General features: G+C 46.4%; 1 protein-coding gene across 2 annotated transcripts in view; it reads right to left on the bottom strand.

Annotated features, from left to right (window-relative positions):
• Nucleotides 1-23,604, bottom strand: part of AFAP1L1 (actin filament associated protein 1 like 1) — a 69,231-nt gene that overhangs the window by 15,020 nt on the left and 30,607 nt on the right. For both annotated transcript variants that reach the window (XM_043465017.1, XM_043465018.1), the window contains exons 2-15: nt 22,645-22,773; nt 21,503-21,586; nt 20,648-20,745; nt 19,861-19,969; nt 15,545-15,643; nt 14,213-14,424; nt 12,088-12,267; nt 10,075-10,167; nt 8,206-8,287; nt 7,820-7,969; nt 6,518-6,729; nt 3,938-4,083; nt 3,215-3,287; nt 1,792-1,903 (exon numbers count right to left, since the gene is read on the bottom strand). In XM_043465017.1, coding sequence (XP_043320952.1) covers nt 1,792-1,903; nt 3,215-3,287; nt 3,938-4,083; nt 6,518-6,729; nt 7,820-7,969; nt 8,206-8,287; nt 10,075-10,167; nt 12,088-12,267; nt 14,213-14,424; nt 15,545-15,643; nt 19,861-19,969; nt 20,648-20,745; nt 21,503-21,586; nt 22,645-22,773 — 1,779 coding nt within the window. The remainder of the gene's footprint in view (nt 1-1,791; nt 1,904-3,214; nt 3,288-3,937; nt 4,084-6,517; nt 6,730-7,819; nt 7,970-8,205; nt 8,288-10,074; nt 10,168-12,087; nt 12,268-14,212; nt 14,425-15,544; nt 15,644-19,860; nt 19,970-20,647; nt 20,746-21,502; nt 21,587-22,644; nt 22,774-23,604) is intronic.

Here is a 23,604-nt window from a genome sequence, read left to right on the forward strand (position 1 = left end):
AAGGAACTGAGGCCTCCTTCCAAAAGCCAGCACAAACTTGCCAGGCATACACATGAACCATCTTGGGAGCAGACTCTCTAGCATGCCAAGCTATCACATGATTTCAGATGACCAGCTGACTTCTTGACTGTGACCCCATGAGAGACCCTAAGCCAGAGCTACCTAACTAAGTCTCGGGATTCCTGACCCACAGAAACACTGATATAACACACACTTATGTTTTAAACTGTGAAAATTGGGGTAATTTATTATGTAGCAATGGGTAATTAATACACGATCTTGGGTAAAACCCTTCTCTTATGTTCTTGTTTCTTCATCTGAAAAACATTGTTGGACTAGATCCATAGTTTCCAACAGTCTTTGAGGAGCTGTATGATCTCACAATGATGGGTAACAGGCTACTGTGTGGAGCAAAGGGGAGGCCAAGCAGGTCTCTGCACTCCAGGCAAAGCAGCTCCGCTTTTTCTCTTTCTTATAGACTGAGCTTCAGTATGAGATTTGATTTGAGGAATTTTTTTTTAGTCTTTGTTCTAGTTTTTTTTTTTTTTGTTGTTGTTACATTTTGTGATTTCTTCAATCTTATATGCTTATTTCCATTCAGTTTCCCATTCTGAAATGGGTATTCCATAGGGCTGTGCATTTCTAGTGTCCACAAGCATAGAGTATAAGGAATGTTACAACAACCCTTTAATTGTTCAGAGAGGAAACTCTGGAGAGGGGAGGGGACTTTTCCAAAGTTACATAGTAGTTTAGTGACCAAGTAAGGAATGGAATACAAATCTCTTGACTCTAGAAGAGATTATCTGTGCTAATGAAGTGGGCTTTCCTGGTGGCTCAGTGGTAAAGAACCCACCTGCCAATGCAGGAGACATGGGTTTGATCCCTGGGTGGGGAAGATCCCCTGGAGGAGGAAATGGTAACCCACTCCAGTATTCTTGCCTGGAGAATCCCATGGACAGAGGAGCCTGGTGGGCTACAGTCCTGGGGTCTCAAAAAGTCAGACACAGCTGAGCAAATAAACAATAACAATGATGCGGAGTTATCATAAAGGAAAGTATTAAAAAAAAAAAATCTTCAAAAAGCAAAGACTAGAACTTGACTGTGTTCCGGTACAGGGGGAAGCAAGTAAAAGCAACATGAGAGTCTTAGGACATGCTGTCCTACAGAAAGCTGGCTTGCTCATAAAGATAAATCATACAGGAGTAGAGATTTATGTTGGGAATCAAAGAGACCTTTTACCATAGAGTTTTCTGACACAGTTAGTCATTACTTTGCAGTGTGGCAATCAGGCAGTTCAACAAACTTTTATGAAGTGCTAGGACAGAGGTGAACTCTCTCTATATATGTGGCTTTATGTAGTGTTAAAATTTTTGAATAGTTGCTAACATTAAAAAATAAGTCGATTTCTGGTTTGTTTTGGATAATTGGCAAATCTGAGCTGGCACTGCTGCCGGGGGGCCTTGGCTGGAGCTGAGTATGGGCTGCCCCTCGAGCTGGGGGCAGACGCTTCACCATCTGAACCGCCAGCGAAGCCCAGAGCTGGGGCCTGAGCACTGCAGTTTCCTTCCGTCTCCCCCAACCCGTTCCTGTTTTTTTCCCTCTGAGGCCTCCTGCTCACTGCCCTTTATCACTCTGCTTGTGCTGTTATTTTTCTTAGAGTATTTTCTTACACCTCTCCTTACTCACTTACCACATGAGCCCTGGAAGGATCTGATTTTGAGATCCCCCCCGCCCCGCCCTGCCCCTGTCCCGGACAGTCCCCTCCCTTCCTCCCTTGCACACAGAACTTACTGGAGGCGTGGCGCTTGACTTTGACCTGTGGGTCCACCCGATGGGACTTCTCACTGCAAGTGGAGGCATGGCGCTTGACCTGGGCTCCAGAGGGACGCTCAGGCTCCTCGTCCTGGGGGGAGATGGAAGGAGAAGATAAAGTACGGGTGGGCTCAGAGCCGTCAGTGTAGGTGCTTTGTGAGTGCACTTGATGGCTGAGTGCTGCCTGACCTCTGAGATCTTGGCCTTACACTTTTAGTTGTGTGCAGCCCTCAGTGGTCTATAAACTACTTGCACTAGCAGTATGTTACTTGATCCTCATACCTTCCTGTCAGGGGCAGCAGAAGGCAACCCTAAACTGGAATTTCTGCTGAAAGGAAAAATTAGGACGTCTCAAAAGACTTTGGGTGACCATATTTGATTTATCATAGATATTTTTGTCAGTACATCATTTGGATGTATCCTTCAAATTTTCTGAATTGCTAATATAAAGTCTTAAGTTAAAAAAAGTCAAAGTTGAGATCAGCCAGTGATAGAAGTGGCATAACTTAATAGACTGGCTATACATTTTCACATGAAAGAGTAGCGAGAACACTCAACATCTTGTCAAAGCTCAGGAAACCATGAGTGGAATATGATAGTCATATAATAATGATATTGATAATAGCAGTATTATTTACCCTCATTATAAGACCTTCCAGTGTCTAGGTACTGTGCTAAGCTTTTCCCATAAAGTATTTCATTTAGTTCTTGCAAAACCTAGAGGTAAGAGCTCAGACCATCATCCAGCACTGTCCAGAGCAGGGGTCCTGCCCTGTAGACACATCTGCTTTCCTTGGCACCTTGATTTCCCTCTCTGTCCATGAGCTGTGAGGCCTGACTCACCAAACAATGTCTAGTCAGAATGTGGTCCTCTTGCTTTCCCGTGGCAGGAGAAGGCACAGGGCAGATTGTGGAGCAGGATGGGTCATGTGATGGCTACAGAGGCCTTACTGTAAGTTAATAAGCTGGCATCTTCTTGGTTTAGTGAGCAAGACAGGGAGACTGCCCTGGGAGCCGAAGCCCAGACTGTGGATGCCACCAGGTAAAGGCCTGTGGGGGCAGCCACTCGGTTATCATCCCTCTGAGACATTACTGAATCAGTCAGCTCACAGAGCTGTAGTGGTGGAAAGCCCAAGCTTGCTCAGACTGGGGCAGTGCTCTGTAGCGTGCAGAGCCCTCTCTTCTTCCTGGTCAGGGGCTCTTTCCTCCACACTGCCCAGCCTTCTGTTCCAGAGGTTCTCCCAAGCTACAGTCTGGGGCAAGAAGGTCCCCTCTCCCCCACCTTCCAGGTGCTGGTTAAACAAAAATGATTTCTCTGAGGCAAAGGAATAGTGAGGGAGGGAGAGAGGGAGAGCTAATAAGTGGCCTTTGCCATGTCCCCCAAAGTACCAAGGGACCATACCTGCATCTTTTCATAAGGAACATCATCATAGACTCGGGGCTCAGGCCACTGATCCTGGCAGGATCTTGCATATCTAGAAAATACAAAGGATGATGATGATGATGTGACAATGATACTTATGCAGCTTACAGTGCTTTCCTGTCCACTCGTTTGATTCTGGCAGCAGCTTTTAATGGAGGTCAGAAAGTTAGTGATAGCAGCCAGGCCAGGCAGCACTGTGCCACTGATGTGTTTAGAGCTTATAGGCAGGGATGCATGGGATTCTCACAATCCAGGAAGCAGGTTATTCATCGCCTCCATTCTGTACGTGAGAAAACAGAGGATCCAGGCTGGCAAGCAACCAACCCAAGCTGTTGGTCATGATAGAGCCATAGCTCGAAGCTGGCACGTATAATGCAAACTCTGCAGACGAGCCTCGTGCCTGCCCAGAGGCTCAAGGGTATGGGGACCCTAAGTTTCTATGGCATGAGAGCAGAGCCCAGGCCATGGTCGAAAAGAGCTGCTTCTTTCTGGCTCGTTCCATCCACAGCATCCCCAGCCCTGAGCCTCCTCCTTTAACCAGCTCACTCCTCCTGGTGGAAGAGGAAGGCACCCACTCTGACTTCCAAAGGAAGCAGTCTTTCTCAACCCATCCTCCCTTCCCTCCCATTCCACCTCTGAGAGGGAGCTGAGATAGGAAAGGTTGTGGGCAGCTTTGAGGGGCTGTGGGGTACTGGCCCTTACAGGAAGGAGTTGCGCCCTGCACTGACGATGCTGGTTAGGGTCTCCACATCCACATAGTCATAGTGCAAAGCTTCGGGAGTGACTTTGGATCCCATCTCCACTAGCAGCAGCCCAAGCCAGCGGCCCATGTCCTCTGAGCAGCTTGCCTGAGGGAGAGAAGGCACAAGCTGAGTTCACTTTGGCACACTGAGGGCCTCTAGCTACCCACTCACTTCAGCCAAACCAACATGCGTATAGTATCTGTTTGGACCCAATACTTAGGGATCCAAGAGGAGCAAGACTAGAGCACTCATCCAGAAACCCAAGTTTTAAGTTTTCTGGATAGAAAATAGAGACCTCTATTCAGGTCTCTGCTCTAGGGCTACCTCCTCAGAGAAGCCCTCCCCAACTACCTCTCTAAAACATATAGCTTTACTCATTATCCTCAGAGCCTTCCAGACCAATTAGATATGAAAACAAAACTTAGCTTTTCTCTGAATTCTTTTTTAATATTTTCTTTTTATTAAATGAGGAGGCTATTTATCACATAACCCCAATTTTTTTCTTGTATCATAAATGCCAATTATATATAATATTGTATACAGGAAAATCTCTAAGAAGTTGCTGGTCAACTAAACACATGTTTTTATTTAAAGAACATTATCATAAAATAATATGTATTATAAATATGTATTAGAAAAGTTACAAATTTTTGCCTAACTAAAAAATTTATGACAGTTTGATTCCACCTGTTTGACTTAGTATGAATAGAATGCTAGATTTCTATTTTAAAAAAATATATATGCAACAAGCAATGAAGATTTACTGTGTGGAACTACAGTCAATATCTTGTAATAACCTATAATGGAAAATAATTTCAAAAATAATATATGTGTATATATAACTGAATCACACAAAAAAAGAATTCTACTTTTTGAAATTTAGTAATGTTTATCTTTTTTCCAGTTTTTCTAAGTGTCCGATGGACATCTAATAACAACATATGAGATGCAGAATTTTAAATATATTTGTGTAGGATGTAAGTTAATGTAAATAAAAATATTTAAATTACTAATAACATCATTCAAGATGCTCCTATTCTTATTTTTTCTGCACTTGATAAATATTCTCAGAGAAATGTTAAAGAGCATCATCATAAAATCAAGTTAGCACACAAAAACTAACTTGAATTTAGAAAGCACAGTTTTTGCCAGAAAGCTGTTTGTGAAGAGAAAGGGAAAGCTCTTTCTGAAGAGAAGTAAAAGACCCATCTCAAGCTATCAAAAGTAGAAGTGACTTACGGAATCAATATTTCCTTACATTTAATAACTGAGAGAGGCAGTGGGTACTGGGCAAAGAAAACAATGCCTAGAGCCTGGGTCTTACTTGAAGGAAAAAGACCAAGAGGCCATTAATCCTCTGTGGAGCTTTGGATGAAGCCTGTGACTGCCCTGGCTTCAGTTTCCTTATCTGTAATATAGGGGATAGTTGTTTAAGTTTTCTACCAGTTAATATTTTAAATGTCTAAATAGCTGAGGGATTGACATGTAAAGAGAGATTCAGTGTATTCTGTATGACCCCAGAGAGGAGGCCTGGTGCCGGTGGGTAGTTAGGAAAAATGAGTGGGTGAAATGAAATCACATTGTCATTCAGGCATTTGTCCAACAGATGTTAATTGAGTCCTTACTGTCCCTTACTAAGAGCCCAATACTGTCCAGCCCAGTATTGCTGGATATCAGGCTGGGTTCTGGAAAAACAAAAATATGCAGAACAGGTGTAGTCGCTGCCTACACAGAGTTTTAAGATTTCAACTCATTATGGAGAAAATCTTTGTAAAAGTTTAGTTGCTTGGTGGGAGGAGCAGTGGTTTATCTGAGATGAACAGTCACTGGTGGGAAGTAAATTTTAGAGAGGTTTCCAAAATTAGATCAGAGTTAGACTAGATGCCTTTTAGGCTTGGGACTATATTTATAAGGCAGAGTAAACAAACCTTGGGTCTAGGGTTGCCGGATTTAACAAATAAAATTTACATGCAGCTGTCCAGCCTTCCCAGCACCACCACTTGCTGAAGAGACTGTCGTTCCTTTTGTATATTCTTGCCTCCTTTGTCAAAGATTAATTGACCTTAGGTGTGTGGGTTTATTTGTGGGCTCTCTGTTGTGCTCCATTGATCCATATCTCTGTATTTGTGCCAATACCATGCTATTTTGATGACCATAGCTTTGTAGGATTGTCTGAAGTCTGGGAGGGTTTTGCCTTAAAATGGTCAATGTTATGTGAATTTTGCCCTCATAAATCCTTTGAAAAGAAAAAAAAAAAATGCACGGTTCTCTTAAATTTGAATTTCAGATAAACAATAGTTTATTAGTATAGGTATGTCCCAAATATGGGATATACTTGTAGTAAAAAGAATTAGTTGTCATTTATCTGAAATTCACATTTAAGTGAGTGTTCTGTAGTTTAACTGGCTACTTGGCAGCAGTTGGCTTACTTTCCCTCTTCCTTAGTCTCTGTAATATCAATAAGGACCCCTGGACAAAAGCCAACCTCCAGGCCAGAGCTCCTCTTAGCTCCCACCCCTAAGCTATTTTCTCTTCTCACCTCCAAGATGGCAACTTCCTGCCGGTTGTGTAGGATCCGGAAGGCAAATGGGTGTCTGGGCCCAAAGCCTGGGGCCACCTCACAACCACGGAGGGCAATGGCGTTCACGTGGGTCCGCAGGTCTGTGCGGTCCTTGTGGAAATACAAGGTGTTACACTTCAGGCGGCACCAGCGTTCCTTCCATCCGTGGTTCACCAGCACATTCAGATAACCTGGGAGGCAGAGACCAGTGATATGACCTCCTGATAGTCCTGGGGGATACAAGTCAGGGTGCGGGGACAGAGGGCCTGGGTAACTCTTGTACTCTAGCTGGAGAGAAAGGCCTTCTGGGTCCTGAGTCAGCTCATTCCAGGTCTGTGACCTCAGGTTTCAGTTTGTTATCTGTGAAGAGGGGATTGATAATCATATTTGTACACTACCTGCACAGCCTTCAGACCATACCAACCTTGATGAAAGGGACAGAACTACTGTATATAATGAATGAAAGACACAACTCTTCCTTCTGCCTTTCCTTCTAAAATAGCAAAAACTAATTGCGGAGGACAGAAAACAATGGCTGATGCTGACACCTGGTGGCAGCATGTGGAACAAAAACGTGTAGCCAAGATGAAGAATTAGAAACAAGTGAGGGGCAGGCTGATGGTTGATGAATTTAGAATTCCCTCTTCATGTTTTAGATTTTAATTTATTTTTTACCATAACAGCATCCTCATCCACTTAGAAAATATTTATTTATATCCATGTGCTTTTATAATGTTCTTTCCAAGTTATCAGGATATTACCATTTACCTAAAACACATGATTTTTTATTGGATTCCAATACATGGAACAATGCGTTTAGATGAACAGTGTTTCTTTTCTTTCAAACTACTTTTAGTTCTCATTTTATGCATTTACAATGAAAAGTCCTTAAATATTTTTATTCAAGAAATATCCTTGTAAGACCGGACCATAACTTAAACACTTGGTATATTATATTATATAGTGGGAAGTTAAGATACTCTCCTCTTGTCATAGTAGAGGAAACTGAGGCCCAGAGATGGGCAGTGATTGGCACTAATGTCATAGGGAGCATAGAAGTAGGACAGCTGGTTAACTTTTCCTTCTGTTAGGTGTCAGGGCCTCATCGGGGAGAAGTGGTGGATGGGCATGAATTATTGATGGACTGGGGGTTAGCCATTGAGTAGGAGGATTCTATCCTCTGCCTTAGGAATGAGGTAGATTAGGCCTGGAGGGTCTTCTGGCTTGGCCCCAGGATCCCTCATCAACAGGGTCTGAATTCTCTGCATGCATGGTACCCACCACAGCATGGAACCTCCTCGGTAGAGGACGTCTGCAGGTCATCAGCCAGTGCCTTCTTCTTAGAGAAGCTGATGATACGGGTGATCTTGCGGCCTGCAGCCCTGCTCATGGAACCCTTCAGCTCTGACAGGCTGCTCTTCTTCCCTTTGCCTGTTGACATGGAGATGGGTTAGGTGAGGGGAGGGAGCCCCAAGTTCTAGATCCACCTGCCCCTAGCCTTCCCTCCAGCCTTTGAACCTGCACACAGGGCCTGGCCCAGGATGGATAGGCCAGCTCACATCAGCCAGGTCTCCAGAATGGTCAGGACCTGATCTGCACTGTGCGTGCTCATGGCAAGGCCCCTCCCAGCTCTAGCATTCTCCCTCTGAGCCCCCAGAGGCTCCTACCGTGTTCACGGCCAAGAGTGGAACAGCTGTCACCCATGCCTAGGCTGTCAGAATCCGAGGTCTGCTTCTCTTGGGACAGCCTCTGGGGAGGAACACAGACAGCCCCTTGTCAGAGGGCACACTCAGTCTCCCTTTCTTGGTTCAGCCCCCCCTTGGCCCCTGTACACGAGGATTAGCTAAAGAAATACTTGTGAGCAACTGTCATACTGGTATGAGGAGGACAACTATCACTTAGGGTGGTTGTGTCTTTCATTTATTTGGAAATGAGGAATTCAGTCTATTTGGAGAGTCAGAAATTCAATATAATAGGCTGAAATTAATGTCCTGGGAGTTTGGACCATATTTGGTAGGTGACGGGGAGGTAAGAAGGTATTTGAGTGGGACACTAGTGAAGTTGGTTTTCTAAGTCCCCCCCACCTGCATCATGGGAGATGGACAAGAAGGGGGCAAGACTGGAAGCAAAAGGGGCAGTAAGAATGTCATCCTGGGCAATATGAGACTTGATAGGAGGGTGAATAGCACCAATGAGGATGGGGAAAAAGAGATGAGTTGGCATTTTCAAAATAGTCGTAACAGGACTTGGTGATCAGTAAATGTGAATGGTGGTGAGAGACGAGTCCATTACAATTCTAGCTTGGATGAGAGAATGGCAAAGATACCACACACACACACACACACACACACCCCACCCCCCCACCCCATGGTAACAACTTCGTGGTCAACCAGCAGTATTTTTCCTTATTATGCCAACTCTGGACCAGTCACTCATATTAAGGAGTGGTGTAGAATAGTCAAGATGGACCTTGGAAGAAATAATGTCTCTCCTCAGCTGTGGAGATGTGGGAAAATCGTTTCATCTCTCCAAGGCTTCTCACTTGAATTACCCTCCTGTCAGTGCTAGAAGGCAGGGGAGATGAGAGAGTCTGTGTACTCCTCCAAGTTTCCAAAGGTTGGAAAAATGGCAACTGTCAGAACTGGGACAGAACTGTCAAGTATAAAGAATCACCTCTGTAAATTGTGAAACAGAGTTATGGTTCCTATTTGTTCTGTGATGATGTACAGATGTTAAGGTTTTCATCAAGACAGCAAATATAAAGAAACACCGTGTGCACTTTGGAGTTGATTTAATGATGATGACAGCTCAATCACAGGAGTCTATGGAGAGAGAGAGCCACCAATACCATGTTCTCACTCCCACTCTTCTCCAGAAACACCACCTAAACATTTTAGCTACCCTCCCACTGTACACTCAGCCACAGGTTGGCTGGCTGGGTGTAATCAGCTAGCTCTGTTCTTATTATGTGTGACTTTGGGCAGACTTTGTGCAATGGCTTCCTTTTCTGAAAATGCAGTTCATCAAAGAATTATAAAAATTAAGTTAGGTAACATACATAAAGCATTTAGAACAGTGCTGGCCACAGTCACATTTTCTATAATGCTAGCCTTTATTATGTCATGCGAGACCCTTATGTGGGGGTCTTAACCCTCCCTTAGGATTTGGGGCTGAGTCCCATGATCACCCACAGCACCTGGTGAAACAGGCTTTAGCATGTATTTGCCAATGGCCTGATGGAATGAAACAACTGCTTCACTTATGTCCCAGTGGACACTCCTAGTCTGACTGACTGATTCCAATTTGGTGTTCATGGCTTGGTTCAAACGTGACCTCTTCCTGTCCTGGCAGGATAGTCACTCCCTCCTCTGACTTGTGTTGCACCTTGGACATGGGCATTCATGAATTCAGTAGATGTTTATTAAGTGCCTGCTGTTGATGTCTGGCTTTACCACCAGCCTGCGTATCCCTTGGGACAGAGCCTGTGCTGAGTTCCCACTGTCTCTCTCAAAGGGACCCTGTGAAGACAGAGGTACCTTGTCCAGGTCCACCTTGCACAGGAGGACTGGGGATCTGGGCACATCTGCCCCCTCAGTGCCCCCGACGGGCTTGCTGACCTCTCGGATGACCTGTGGAGAGGACACATACTGTGAGCAGGTAGGCAGAGACGCTGTGGAGACAGAACAAGAATGAGGTCCATTAGAGCGCTTGGGATCACTGGGTGAGGGACAGGTTGACTTGGCCTCCTGCCCCATGTGTGGGACACGCCAGGATCTGAACAGGCTTTTTCCTGTGTCTGTCCCTTGAATTGAAAACATAAGGAGCTGGGAGCCTAGAGGCTTGGCTTCTAGACCTGGCACCATTACTAATTAGTTGCATGGTTTTGGAAAAGCCATATCCCTGCTCTGGGATTTCATTTCCCCATCTGTAACACAGGGATGCTACTAGTTCTCTGCTACCTCCTTGGGGGTGTGAGGACCAGTGAGATGATGGCTGTGAAGGGCTATGTGCATTGGCATGCCACAGGCATGAGGGACTCACTTCTGTGACATGTTGGAACTTTACAACAACCTGCAGAATAGCCAGGATTATTCTCTCCATTTCAAAGATGTGGGAACTGAGACCCCAAGGCACTCACCTGAGGTCATGCAGCACAAGCATCCTGATTATTAAATAGCAACAGACCATTGCTGCTCATCTGTCAGGTGGCTTTGCCTGGATTATCCCCTTGTATATCCCCACAGCAGCCTTGTGGGGTGGGGTACTTTGGTCCCCAAATTACAAATGAGAATGATGAGACTCTGAGAGGTGAAGCCATGGCTGCCTGCTCTGCTGTTTGTGCTAATTGAGGTACCAGGGCAGGCGTCTTTAACTCCGTGTTTAGGGCTTTTTCTTACCCAACCACAGTCCCTTAAGGACAGAGCACTCCCCCCACCCCCACCCCAGCAGGCAGGTTGTCTCTCTTCCTTCCCCTCCTGAGACAAAGGCAGTAATGAGAAACAGTAAACATCCCAGTGGGAGAGCTGGTTATCACAGGAAGGAAGAGAGGACGGGAGGGAGGGAAGGAGTGGTTTGGTTTCTCTGTTCCAGCAGGAAGATCAGAGGAGGAGAGATCTGCTGTAAGGGCCGCCTGGGGGTGAGGGCTTCACCATCACTGCACAGTAGTTGCTGACAGTTACTGAAGACTTACTGCCTGGCAGGCTCTATGTCAGGTACTCTCTAGAATGCTTACAAGAACCATCTTATAGAGGAAGAATCTGAGGCACAGGAACATGAAGTCCTTTGCAGAAGATCACATATCAGCAAATGCTGCTTAGGACCGGGACTTGAACTTAAGGTCTGTATAGCACCGAAGTCTTCCCTCGTCATCACTATGCCACCCTGTCACCTTTGGACTAGATTTCCTTAGATTTTCCTTGGAATTGGATTCACTTCCAATTCTGGTCCGAACCACTGGTGGTTGCCCTTGGGTGAGTCACAGAAGCTCTTGTGCCTCAGCTTCCTCATCTCTATAATGGGAACAATATTAGTCCCACGGTGAATAGTAAATGAAGTCATGTGTATAAAGCTCTTACCACAATGCATGGCGCCAAGTAAGTGCTCAGTACATGGTAACTCTAATTGTTGTGTAAGATGCAGGAACTGGGTCATAGGTGGATCTTATAAGTATGCACATTTCACCTAAGATAAAGAATTTCTCCTTTATTAAAAAAAAAAGGATTAGCCTGTCTAATGATAAAATCAGCCTCTTTTGTAGGAGGTCTTAAGCTCTCTGTTCCTGGAGATGTACAGTGCAGGTAGGCATGTTAGGGGATTCAAATAGCTAGAGGAACATAGGTCTCTAGGCTGAGGTCTGTCTCCTGGAGGTATCCGAGGCCCATTTCCACATAAAACCCTAGCCATGTGGAAGGCACTGACCCTCTGAGCCAGGCCTGTTCTTCCAGTGACAGGCGCCCACCCCACTGAGGGCTGGGTCTGGGGAAGAGAGGAAGGAAGGGAGGAGGGAGGAAGGGTAGCAGGGTGGGTGAAGGGCACAGGCCCCCCTGTACCTTCAGCCACTCCTCGGCCTGCTCCCGGCTCTGCAGTGCCAGCACCAGGACTTCAGTAGCCCCCTGGGAGAAGCGCAGCTCGTGCCTCTTGTGCCGGCTGTCCTTGGGCACATAAATGACATTGCAGACATCCAGCGCTAGCCTCAGATGCGGCTGCCGGTCCTTGGAGCTTTTGTAACACTGGACAGGAAGAGAAGGGGTTAGGGCCTGCTGGAGTGGAGAGTGGAGGGAGGAGACTGAAACTCAACCTGCCCCAAAGAAGCCTCCCCACCCATCCCGACTGGGCACTGCATGAAGACTGTTCACAACAGAGACAAGAAGCCTGGGAGGGGCATCTTTGGGAAAGCTCCAGATCTCAAGGGCTTTTGAGTGGTCTCAAGGGTCACAGCTACTTATTTAGGAAGAGGCAGGTTTTAGCACAATACCAGGAAGACCATTCTAGTCTAAAGAACCAGAGAAGAAACAGGCTGTCTTGGGAGGAAGCCAGCTCCCTGCTATTAATGGGCTACAAGGCGAGAATGTGGGAGAGAGTTATAGCAGAGATGGAGGGTTGGCCTTGGGAAGTCAACAGTTTATCAATAATAATTCTCACTTCCCAGTTCTTACTGTGAGGCTAACATTACCTTGATACCAGAACCTGACAATGACATTACAAAAAAGGAAAGTCATAGGCTAATGTCTCTCATAACATAGTTGTAAAAACTATAAACAAAATATTAGCATATAGAATCCAGACACATATAAAAACCATATTGCACAGAGACCAAATTTATTCTAAGTGCAAGAGTGGGTTATCATTCAAAAACTAACCATGTAATTTATTGTAGTACCAGAAAAAAGGAGAAAAACCACATATTTCAATAGGAGCAGAAAAAATATTTGATAAAATTCTGTATCCATTTGTAACATAAACTCTTAGCAAACTCTTAGAGGGAAACTTGCTTAATGTGATAATAAGGAATTCCTACAAAAAAACCCCACAAGCAAACATGAGCCTTAATGGTGCATTATTGAACTTTCCTTTGAGATCTGGATTGAATACCTACACAAAAACTCCACAAACAAATATCAGTCTTAATGGTGAATTACTGAACTTTCTTTTGAGATCTGGATTGAGACAAATATGCCTACTCTCACCACTTCTATTTATATCATACTAGAGGTCCTTTGTTGTTGTTGTTCAGTCACTAAGTTGTGTCCGACTCTTTGTGACCCCATGGACTGTAGACCACCAGGTCCTCTGTCCATGGGATTCTCCAAGCAACAACACCGGAGTGGGTTGCCACTTCCTTCTTCAGGGGATCTTCCTGACCCAGGGTTTGAATGAGCATCTCCTGTATTAGCAGGTGGATTCTTTACCACTGAGCCACCAGAGAATCTCCACTGTAGGTCATAGCCATCACAGTAAGTCAGGAAAAAGAAGGCATAATGTGTAGAAAGAAGTATGTCATGATTCTTGGCCTGATTCTGACCTGGGATGAGCTTTTCATTGCTCCAAGGTGAGAAAAGGTCATGTTTCAATGGATATATGTTTAGTAAGACTTAACAGGTAAAGAGATGTCATTTTTTTCCCAGAAATTATGTCCTTCCTTATACTTTGGAATTAAAGGTATATTTCTTTTATGAAATGATAGTGATGAGACATGACAAATTTTAAAAAAATGTTTCAACTTATATAACAAGTATTGCATGGGCTCAGTTTCAGAAAAGGCAGATGTATGGAAATGAGGGTGGAAGTTTATGCATCAAAACTTAACAGTGGTTAGCTCTTGGTCAATGGGATTAGGTAGGTTTTTTTAAAAAATCATTTTTCATTTTATTTTTTTTTCTAGCTTTTTAAGTAAATACATTTACTTAGTGAAAAACGGTAAACATTGTTTTAAAGTGATAAAAAAATTCAAGTTTGAGAAAACAAAACTTGGTCAAGTCTTTATCAGGTTTTGTATTTTTTTTTTTAATTCTGCTCTGGTAGGAGAGCTCTGTTCTCAGAAGAACCGTCCTTTGAGCCTCTGTGCGCAAGGCAAACCCAGAGGGACAGAGGCAGACATGCCTGCACGCACAGACACACACGCACACACATGCAAGTCCACGTGAGGCCCAGAGGCTGTCCTCTGCGGCCACTCACCAGGAGCTGGTCCTCCTTGATGACGGTCAACTGCTTGGCCCACTGCCCGAAGCGCTTTTTCCGCAGCAGGAAGGCACATATCCTGCAGTCCCTCACCAGGTGCATGGAGGCCTCCTCTGAGGGCCACTGGTGTGTGGGCTGTGGCCCTTTGCCTTCCTCCTCCTCCTCATCATACGACTCGTAGGAGCTGCTCATGGCGTCAGAGTCATTGTCTGCAGGAGCCATAGGAAAGGACCTGTCCCTGTGCTGTCACCCAGGGTGGTGGGAGGTGGACCTTTTGACTCTTTTGCAGACATCCCTGCTCTGGGGCCCCAGGGCTGTGAAGGGTTGGGTGTGAGGTGTGATCTTGGTAATGACTAAGCTCCCATATAGGCCCTGTGTCTTTCCTATTTACCACTTGCTTTGTGACCTCAGTGACTTACCTCTCAGAGCTTCAGTTTCCTCATCAATGAAATGGTCATAATAAATTCTAATACCTACCTCACTAGGCTATTTTTTTTTTTTTAGTTGGAGGCTAATTACTTCACAACATTTCAGTGGGTTTTGTCATACATTGATATGAATCAGCCATAGATTTACATTATTCCCCATCCCGATCCCCCCTCCCACCCCTCTCCCGATTCCTCTGGGTTCCCCAGTGCACCAGGCCGACACTTCTCATGCATCCCACCTGGGCTGGTGATCTGTTTCACCATAGATAATATACATGCTGTTCTTTCAAAACATCCCACCCTCACCTTCTCCCACAGAGTTCAAAAGTCTGTTCTGTATTTCTGTGTCTCTTTTTCTGTTTTGCATATAGGGTTATCGTTACCATCTTTCTAAATTCCATATATATGTGTTAGTATGCTGTAATGTTCTTTATCTTTCTGGCTTACTTCACTCTGCATAAGGGGCTCCAGTTTCATCCATCACTAGGCTATTTTGAGCAGCAACGAATGCAGAATGTTTAGCTGAGTGTCTGGCACTCACTGAGGGCTCAGTAAACATCAGCTATTGTCTTTACCCATCATCTTTGCATCCATTGTCTCAGGTCATTTTCTTGGCTCCCAGCAAGTCCCTGTTTGATAGAGGAATCTGGAGACTCAGGGAGAGTAAATCACTTGCTTAATGTCAGTCACTGAGAGTCAGGGCAAAGGCTTGATCTGGGGCTCCTAAATCCTCTCAGCAGTCTTCCCACTGAACCCCAGAGTCACTGAGAACAAGGACTTTGAGGCCTCTGTGGTGACCCCAGGGAGTTGAGGGGGGCAGTGGGTATGGGCATGCCAAGGTCAGGTCAAGGTTTGCTCTCCCTGAGGACAGAACTGGACTGAACGTCCATCCAGTACTTACAAGAATTCTTCAGCTCCCCATTCATCCTGGTGGCGGGGTAGCTGCTGTCTGCATCCTCATAGTAGCCATCCATAAGTGAGTGGGCTGGGCTGTAGCCATCTGTGGGGTTGGCAGAAAGAGCAGTACTTGGAGAAATGCAGGCAGACTCCAGGTGCCAGGGCTGGCGAAGATCTTGGACACGGTGTCCTCCTCAGGGAAGAGGGAGTGGAGCTTCTAGTCACTGCCTGGCCAGAGTGTGGGGCCTCCTCTCCGTATCTCGTCTGCCTTAGCGCCACACCTGCCGCCTATGCTCCTGTCACCAGGAATGGCCCTACTGGGCCCTATCACACTTCCAGGCCTATGTTCATGCTATTCTCTGTGCCCTCTTAGCAACAGCTAGAAAATTCCTACTCAGCCTCCAATACCCAGCTCGAAGATCTTTCCTCTGACCTTCCCAGGCAGAGCATGGTCAGCCTCTCTCCTCTGACCCCAGAACACTGGTATGTGTGGGTGTGTATCTTGGTCACAGTTCTAGTCACTGGGCTGCAGGGAGTGGTGTCCCAGCACCTGGGCCCTGACCCCCTTTCTGCTCTGCCTTTATCTCGTCTTCCTTCACCTCAGCCCCTCTGCTCACTTCTTAATGCATCCACCCCATCCTCTCCTTCCAAACCTGCAGAAGGAAGTGGACTAGAGGAAATAATAACACATACAATAGTGAATATACACAACACACACAATAGCTGCTAATGCTGAATTTTTGCACTTTTCCCATTCTTTGGAGTCAGTATAGTATAGGAATGGAGGTAACCCAGATTGTATTTTATATCACAATTACCAAGGGTCTTTTATTTTTCTTTTCCATTATTACTATAAGATACTGAATATATTTCCCTGTGCTATACGTAGGATCTTGCTGGTTATCTGTTTTGTATTTACTAGCTTGATCTATTAAACCCCAAACTCCTAGTTTATCCCCTCCTTTCCCCTTTGGTAACCATAGGTTTATTTTCTATGTCTGAGCCTGTATCTGTATTGTAAATAAGTTCATTTGTATCATACTTTAGATTCCACATATAAGTAATATCTTCAGGTATTTGTCTTTCTCTGATTTCCTTCACTTAGTATGAAAATCTCTAGGTCTGTGCATGCTGCTGCAAGTGGCATTATTTCATTCTTTTTTCTTATGGCTGAGTAACATTCCAGTGTGTGTGTGTGTGTATAAAATATCTTTATCCATTCATCTGTTGATGTATGTTTAGGTTACTTCCATGTCTTGGCTGTTGTAAATAACACTGCTATGAACATTAGGGTTACATGTGTCTTTTCTTTTTTCAAAAAATTTATTTATGTTTGGCTGTGCTGGGTTTTTGTTGTTGCCCTAGGGCTTTCTCTTGTTGCAGTGGGCAGGCTTCTCACTGCAGTGGCATCTCCTGTTGCAGGACACAGGTTCTAGGGCATATGGGCTCTGTAGCTATGGCGCACAGGCTTAGTTGCCCTGTGGCATGTGGCATCTTCCACGATCAGGGATCGAACCCATGTCCTCTTCATTGGCAGGTGAATTCTTAACCTCTAGACCACCAGGGAAGCCCCATGTATCTTTTTGAATTAGAGTTTTCTCCAGGTGTATGCCCAGGAGTGGGGTTGCTAGATCATACGGTAACTCTTATTTTTAGTTTTTTGAGGAGCCTCCATATTTTTCCCTTAATGGCTGCACCAACTTACATTCATTTGGGGTCTTTTAAAAAATGCAGATGCCTATGGCTGATTCATGTTGATATATGGCAGAAATCAACATAATACTGTAAAACAATTATCCTCCAATTAAATAAAAAGGAAAAAAAACATTTAGATCCCTGAACTATGTCTCCAGAGATTCTGATTCATTGGTGTGGGCTGAACTGAGGAATCTGCACTATGGAAAAAACCTATTTAACTAGATGGTTCTAAACATATGTAAAAATAGAAAATGTATGGAATTCCAAGGAATCAGATATTTTTTTAACAATTAAGATTATTTTGATATGGATGGTCTCTGGAGCATACTTTGAAACTCAGTGGGTTAAGGGTGTGTGCTTTGGGGTTAATCAGATCTGAGTTCAAATCTATCTTCATTATTTACTGAGTGACCTTGGAAAGAAAACACAGTTTCTCTGCATTTCAGATTCTTTACCTATAAAATTGACATGAACAGTTCCTACCTTGGATTAGTGATATAATGCATATGAACTCTCAGTATAAAGCCTGGCACATGAAACATCTTAGACAAACGCTAGACATCATTATAACTATTATATCTTGATTTCTGCAATGCAAGGAGAGAGGTATCAGACCCACACTTCACAGATGAAGAAACTGAGGCCACATACTTTTCTAGTGATAGAGCCTGGATCAGAAATGAAGTTGTTAGCTCAGGGGACAGGTGTCCATCCCCTCCTCCAGGAAGCCTTCCTTCTTTCAGACCAACTTGCTCTCACACCACGCTGTTCCTCAGAGCACCGCTCTGGGCTCTCAGCCCTGCTGACCGTCTGTTATCCTGAGGATGGCAGCACTCAAATTCCCAGTGACTGGGGTGCCCCGTTATCTCTCTCAAGTGAGGCTCACAGCCTGCTTTTCCCAGCAGACATCCTGAGGTCTCAGATGCTAGAGACATCCCTGTGAGGTGGACTGGGGTACTCAGGCCACAAGTGAGGGTGGAAAAGGGGGAGGTGCAAGGGGGAAGAGGGAGGGAGCACCAAAAGCACTCGGACACCTGGCAGGCTGGACAGTGTGTGCGAGAGGAAGGATACTTCCTGTCGGGCTTGGCGCCCTCTTCCTGGACAAGGGCCCTGGCCTTTCCTGGGGCACTCCCTTCCCTCCCACCCCAGGATCCCTGCTGCTCCAGGAGGCAGCTTCTCTGCCCCATCTGAGCTCTTTGGGGAGGGGAAAGAGCCTCATCCAGCTGAGGGCTTGTCCTGGGATTCAGGGTCTAGCAGCACTTCATCCCCTCCTCCTCTGTCCTCAAGTGGATAAAATAAAGTCACCTGCTTCATATAGACAGCTGCTGGCAGTGACATAGGTCCCAAGACTGAAGAGGACCATGGATCACCTGGTCCGAGTCTACCATTTCGCTAGTTTTGTTTGAACTAGTTTATTAATCATAAGAATAATATATCATAATAGCCCAAAGATGGAAAAAACCCAAATGTCCATCAACTGACAGATGGATAAACGAAATATGGTATATTCATACAATAGAGTATTATTTGTCTATAAAATGGAAGTACTGATACATGCAATGACATGAATGAACTTCAAAAACACTATGCTGAATGAAATAACCCAGACATAAAAGGCCACATATTGTATGATTCTGTTTAAATGAAATACTCAGATAAGGCAAATTATAGAGACAAAGAAGACTGATGGAGAGGGGAACAGGAAGTGACTGCTTACTGGGCATGGGATTTCCTTCTGGACTGATGAAGGTGTTTGGGAACTTGATAGCAGTGATGGCTATGCAATACTGTCAATGCATTAAATGCCAGTGATTAGACACTTGCAAATGGTTGGAGTGGTCAGTTCTATGTCATGTGTATTTTACTGCAACATGATGAAAAGCCCAATCAGTACAAAAGAGTATGAATGGGAAAATATGTTCCCTTTCACCCAGATTTCTGCTCATTCATTTCCTATAGGAAAATACTGTCAAGAGTTTCTTGCATATCCTAGAAAAACTATTAAATGCATGTGTGAGTACCCTATTTAAAAGCGAATGGGATCATGTTATATGCAGTATTCTGATTTTTTTTTTCATTATGTATCCTGGGATTCATTTCTGATCAGCACAGACAGACCTGTCTCATGTATTTTTTGATGGCTGAAGAATATTCCTCTGTGCTGCCAAATGATAGGATGTTGGGACACAGATATCTTATGGAGGTTCAACTATACATGGTGCATCACCCAAAAACCATAATAGAGTTTCTTGTGTGTAATGCTAAGTCCCTATACCCAGGCCATAGCACTCACGTGAACTTCCGCCCTAGTGCCTTGATATGTGTGTATCTAACCCCTCTTTCTTATTTCAGGGATAGAGGAACAGAAGCCCAGAGAGGGGAAGGGGGTTGTTCGAGGTCACATAGAACTGGGTCTGGAACCCCAGCCCCTGACCCCCAAGCCTACTGGCCCGCCCACCCAGGCTGTCACTGGAGAGGCCAGGGTCTCCCACGCCCCTCCCCAGTAGGTGGGCGTGGCTGAATGGTGCCAGGCTTGGAGCTCCAGCCCCAGCAGGATACACAGGAGCTTCAGGACAGGAGCCTTCTCCCCCTCACCCCCAACACTCAGGGACCAGAACTTACTGTGGGAGCTGATATACTCAGGGGACTTGCCAGGCCCCAGGGGAAGGGCCTCCTCATAGTAGTCCTCAGGCGGAGGCCTGTTGGGGAGCGGTGGAGGCAGGTCAGCTGTCTGAAAGAGGACAGAGAAGGTGTGTGAAACCCAAAAGACCAGGAGAGCATGGGGAGCAGGCAGAGTGACAGGGAGGAGCCTGGGGGCGAGGGGAACAGGAGCCTCCTAGAAGACAGGATGCAGTCTCTGAATGTGAAAGGACATGATGAGTGGTCAACAACTGGTACCATTTACGGTGGTGACAATAATGAATGATGCAGTCAACAGACAATGTTTGATGTGATTTGGGCCCCCTGCCCTAATTCCATGGCCTCAAAGGCTGGGAACTTCATTTTTTATCTGTGATCCAGACCTTCATTTTTATAGGTGAAAACTCAGGCTCAGAGATGGGAAGTGATCTGCCACACAGCAGAAGGGAGGAAGGCAGAGGCCACCCTTCTTGTGATCCAGAGCTTTCCCCATCACTCCTTCTGTGCTCCTGAAATCAGAAGTTGGGGTGGGCATGTCCTTTGGACCTGAAGGGACAGGTCAGTTTACCACATTATTGCTGCTCAGCACTGGCACAGTGAGCATGTCATCATGAATCACTGAAATGTTCTCATAGTGCTGTTTCTGCCCTTAACCACCACACTGAAGAAAGAGGAGATCTCTCATGGTCAAGAGGATCCCCAACATTAGAGTTGAGAGTTTCCCTACCTCCTCCAGAGGAAAAAAGGGCCAGAGAGTGTAAGAACTCACGTGTCTCAGAGATGGACTCTTGGCTGGCTCAGGACTGGCTCCTTTGCAGGACTCCGCCTCGTCCTCTGGCATGTCTTGAAGGCCGCTCAGGTCACAGTCTACGGGGAGTCAGGCCATTAGGACAGAGTAAGTGGAGGATGAGCATGGCGGAGTGAGAAGAGGACTAGATTTGGGGTCAAGAAGCCCAACCACCTCCTCCATTAGTAATCCGGGGCAAGTGACTTCATCCCTCTTATCCATAAAGTGGTCACAATAATCCCAGTGTTATCAGGGAATCAAATGGGATAATTCAATTTGGTACAGTGCTTTGGATGTTTTCAAGGGTTATTTAATGAAGGCACGGTGTTTTCCCAAAGTCCGTCAGTCCATGAATCCTCTCATCTGACCCACAGCTTTCTCCCTGTGTTGCATAGTGCCGTTCTCGTCGGGATAGATCACGGATCGCACACACCCTGCACGCGGCCTGGCTCGGCTGCTCCCATACTCTAGGTGCCTCTGCTAGTCCCTCCCAGCTCTACTTTCTGCTGAACTGCCAGACCGCTCAACTCAGAGACCAGGCAGCTGCTACTAAGACGGATGTTAGCAGCAGACGAGATAACACCCTATTGCCAGCCTTCTTCGGCCTCTGTGTTCATCCCTACCCTTCCTCAAATCTCGGGGGTGATTTCCTGTAACTATGGATTTTGACTAGACTTTTAGACCTGGCAGGGCCCAGAGAGGCAAAGGGACTTTTCTCAGGTGACTCAATTTTGTAATGATGACCCATATACAGGGGACCCTTCTAGAGACTGAGGTTGTAGACATGCATGTTGGGGAAGGACAGATTTCAGCTGAGGTCAGGAGAGAGTAGCTTACCAAATTCTTCAAAGAGGGACTCCACGAAGCTTGGCCCAGAGTGGAGATCCGCTGTGTTCACGTACAGGTAGGAGACTTCTTTGGCTGTGAGGAAGGAGGAGAGCAGGCCAGCAGTGAGGAGGGAGGGGGCCCAGGACTGCTGTCGCTGAGGACGGCTAGTCTCCCCCACCCACTCAGACTTCTGTCCCGCACAGGACACAGTGCTCAGGTTGCAAAGCATGTGCATATCCTAGGTTATATCCAAAGCTTTCAAACTTTGTTTCCTTTTTTCCATTGTTATTGAGGATCTCAATAACGGAGCCCAGCATAGAGGACAAGGTAGAGGCGCTGCTCTGGGGACAGCTGGGGGCCAGTCGGCAAACCGCTGCCCCTTTCATTCCCCAGCAGTCCTGTAAGGGTGGCCGAGGACATTGTCCCTGGGAAGTGAGGCTCAGTTTCACAGTGGTGACCACCCCCCAAGTCACTCAGACCCCTCCAACCCCATGGGACAGGACACAGCCCCTTTAGAGTTTCCTGAGCTCTTGATTTACACATACCGTCTCGTGGGCTCACTTGAGGTTGGGGAAAGGCTGGAGCAGAGGAGGAAGCTTTGCTGCTGAGCACACAGTGAGGCAGAGAGGTTGTGGGGAGAGAGAGAGGGCCTGAGTGGAGATGGAGGGGCAGGTATACAACCCATAAAGCCAAGGGGGAGTGTGTGAGCGTGCAGCTGAGTGCAGGAGAGTGTGATGTGTATGTGATATGTCTGAGTGTGCGTGAGTGTTGTGCATATATGCTGTGTGTATGTGATAAGTGAGTGTGTTGCGTGTGATGGAGCATGTGGGGTATGTTGTGTGTGAGATGTGTTTCTTGCTGTGTGAAGTCTATGTGAGAGCGTGTTGTGTGTGTGTGAGTGTGGTAGTGGTGTGTACATGAGTGTGTGTGGCATGTGTGTTGTGTGAGTTTGCATAGGGCTAGGGGTGGAGGAAGACAAGGAGCACAGCCAGGGCTGTGGTGGACAGAGCTTGGAGTGGATGGGGACACTGGTTAGACCATGAAGAGAGCTTAATCGCCATGCTGTGAGGTTTAGGCCTCCTCCTGCCAGCAGGCCCTAGGGAGTTACTGAGGGTTCTCCAGAAGCTCTGGGCAGCATGCTGACGGCTGACCTGGGAGGGGCTGCAGGTTCTGCAGGATGGAGGCCACGGCCATCTTCTTCTCCAGAGTGGTGTCGCTGAGGTACTCGTGGTCCAGGAGGCTGAGCAGCCCTGCGAGCTCGGGTAGGAGCTGCTCCAGCACTGAGGAGGAAGCCCGTGGAGCACAGTCACAGCTGCGTCCAGGGCCTGGGCCCCACCCCCACCCTGCAGGACCCAGGGAAGCAGGGGCCGGAGGACAGGGCCCAGGGCGGCACGGAGACCTCAGAGGCCCTCACACAGCTGTCCCGGCGCTGGCCACCAGCCTCCCTTGGGGGAGCCCTGCTCAGTTAACTGTGACGTCTTTCCGGCCTCCCTGCTCCCTGCTGCTCCTCCTCAGACCTCATCCGGGCTTGACCTGGGGACTGAACTCGCAGGTAGTCTGAGCAGAGGCGCTGACCCTCTCTTTGTCCCAGCCTGCCCTCTGCTCTGCAGGCGCAGGGTCTTTCCTCACTGAGCTCGAGGGTCAGCGCAGGTCCCGGGCAGGAGCTCTGGCCGGCCAGGACACAAGGCAGGAAGGAAGCCTTCCTGTCCCATCAGTCTATACACTTCAATCTCTGGAACCTTCTGTTTCCGGTGACTTGACAGGAGCCAAACTAAACATTAACCCTTCCCACCCCTGGCCAAAAACTCATGTTGCTGTTCTTTCCCCCATGCTACACCAGTGTTTCTCAGACTTGAGTGTATATAGGAATTACCAGGGGATTCTATTAAAATGCAGATTCTGACTCAGGAGGTCTGGTGTGGGGCCTGAGATTCTGCATTGCTGACAAGCTCCCAGCTAAAACTGATGCTGCTGGTCTGAGACCACACGGAGTTGCAAAAGCCTAGAGCACAGAGTCCTTTAAAAAGACTGAAGCATACCAAGACCATGATGTCATCAGTGTCTCTCTGTCCCAAAGCAGTATCTTGGGACTTGGTTTGCCTTAGAGCCAA

Source organism: Cervus canadensis, chromosome 4 (assembly GCF_019320065.1).
Source record: "Cervus canadensis isolate Bull #8, Minnesota chromosome 4, ASM1932006v1, whole genome shotgun sequence".
In the NCBI taxonomy this organism is placed as follows: domain Eukaryota; kingdom Metazoa; phylum Chordata; class Mammalia; order Artiodactyla; family Cervidae; genus Cervus; species Cervus canadensis.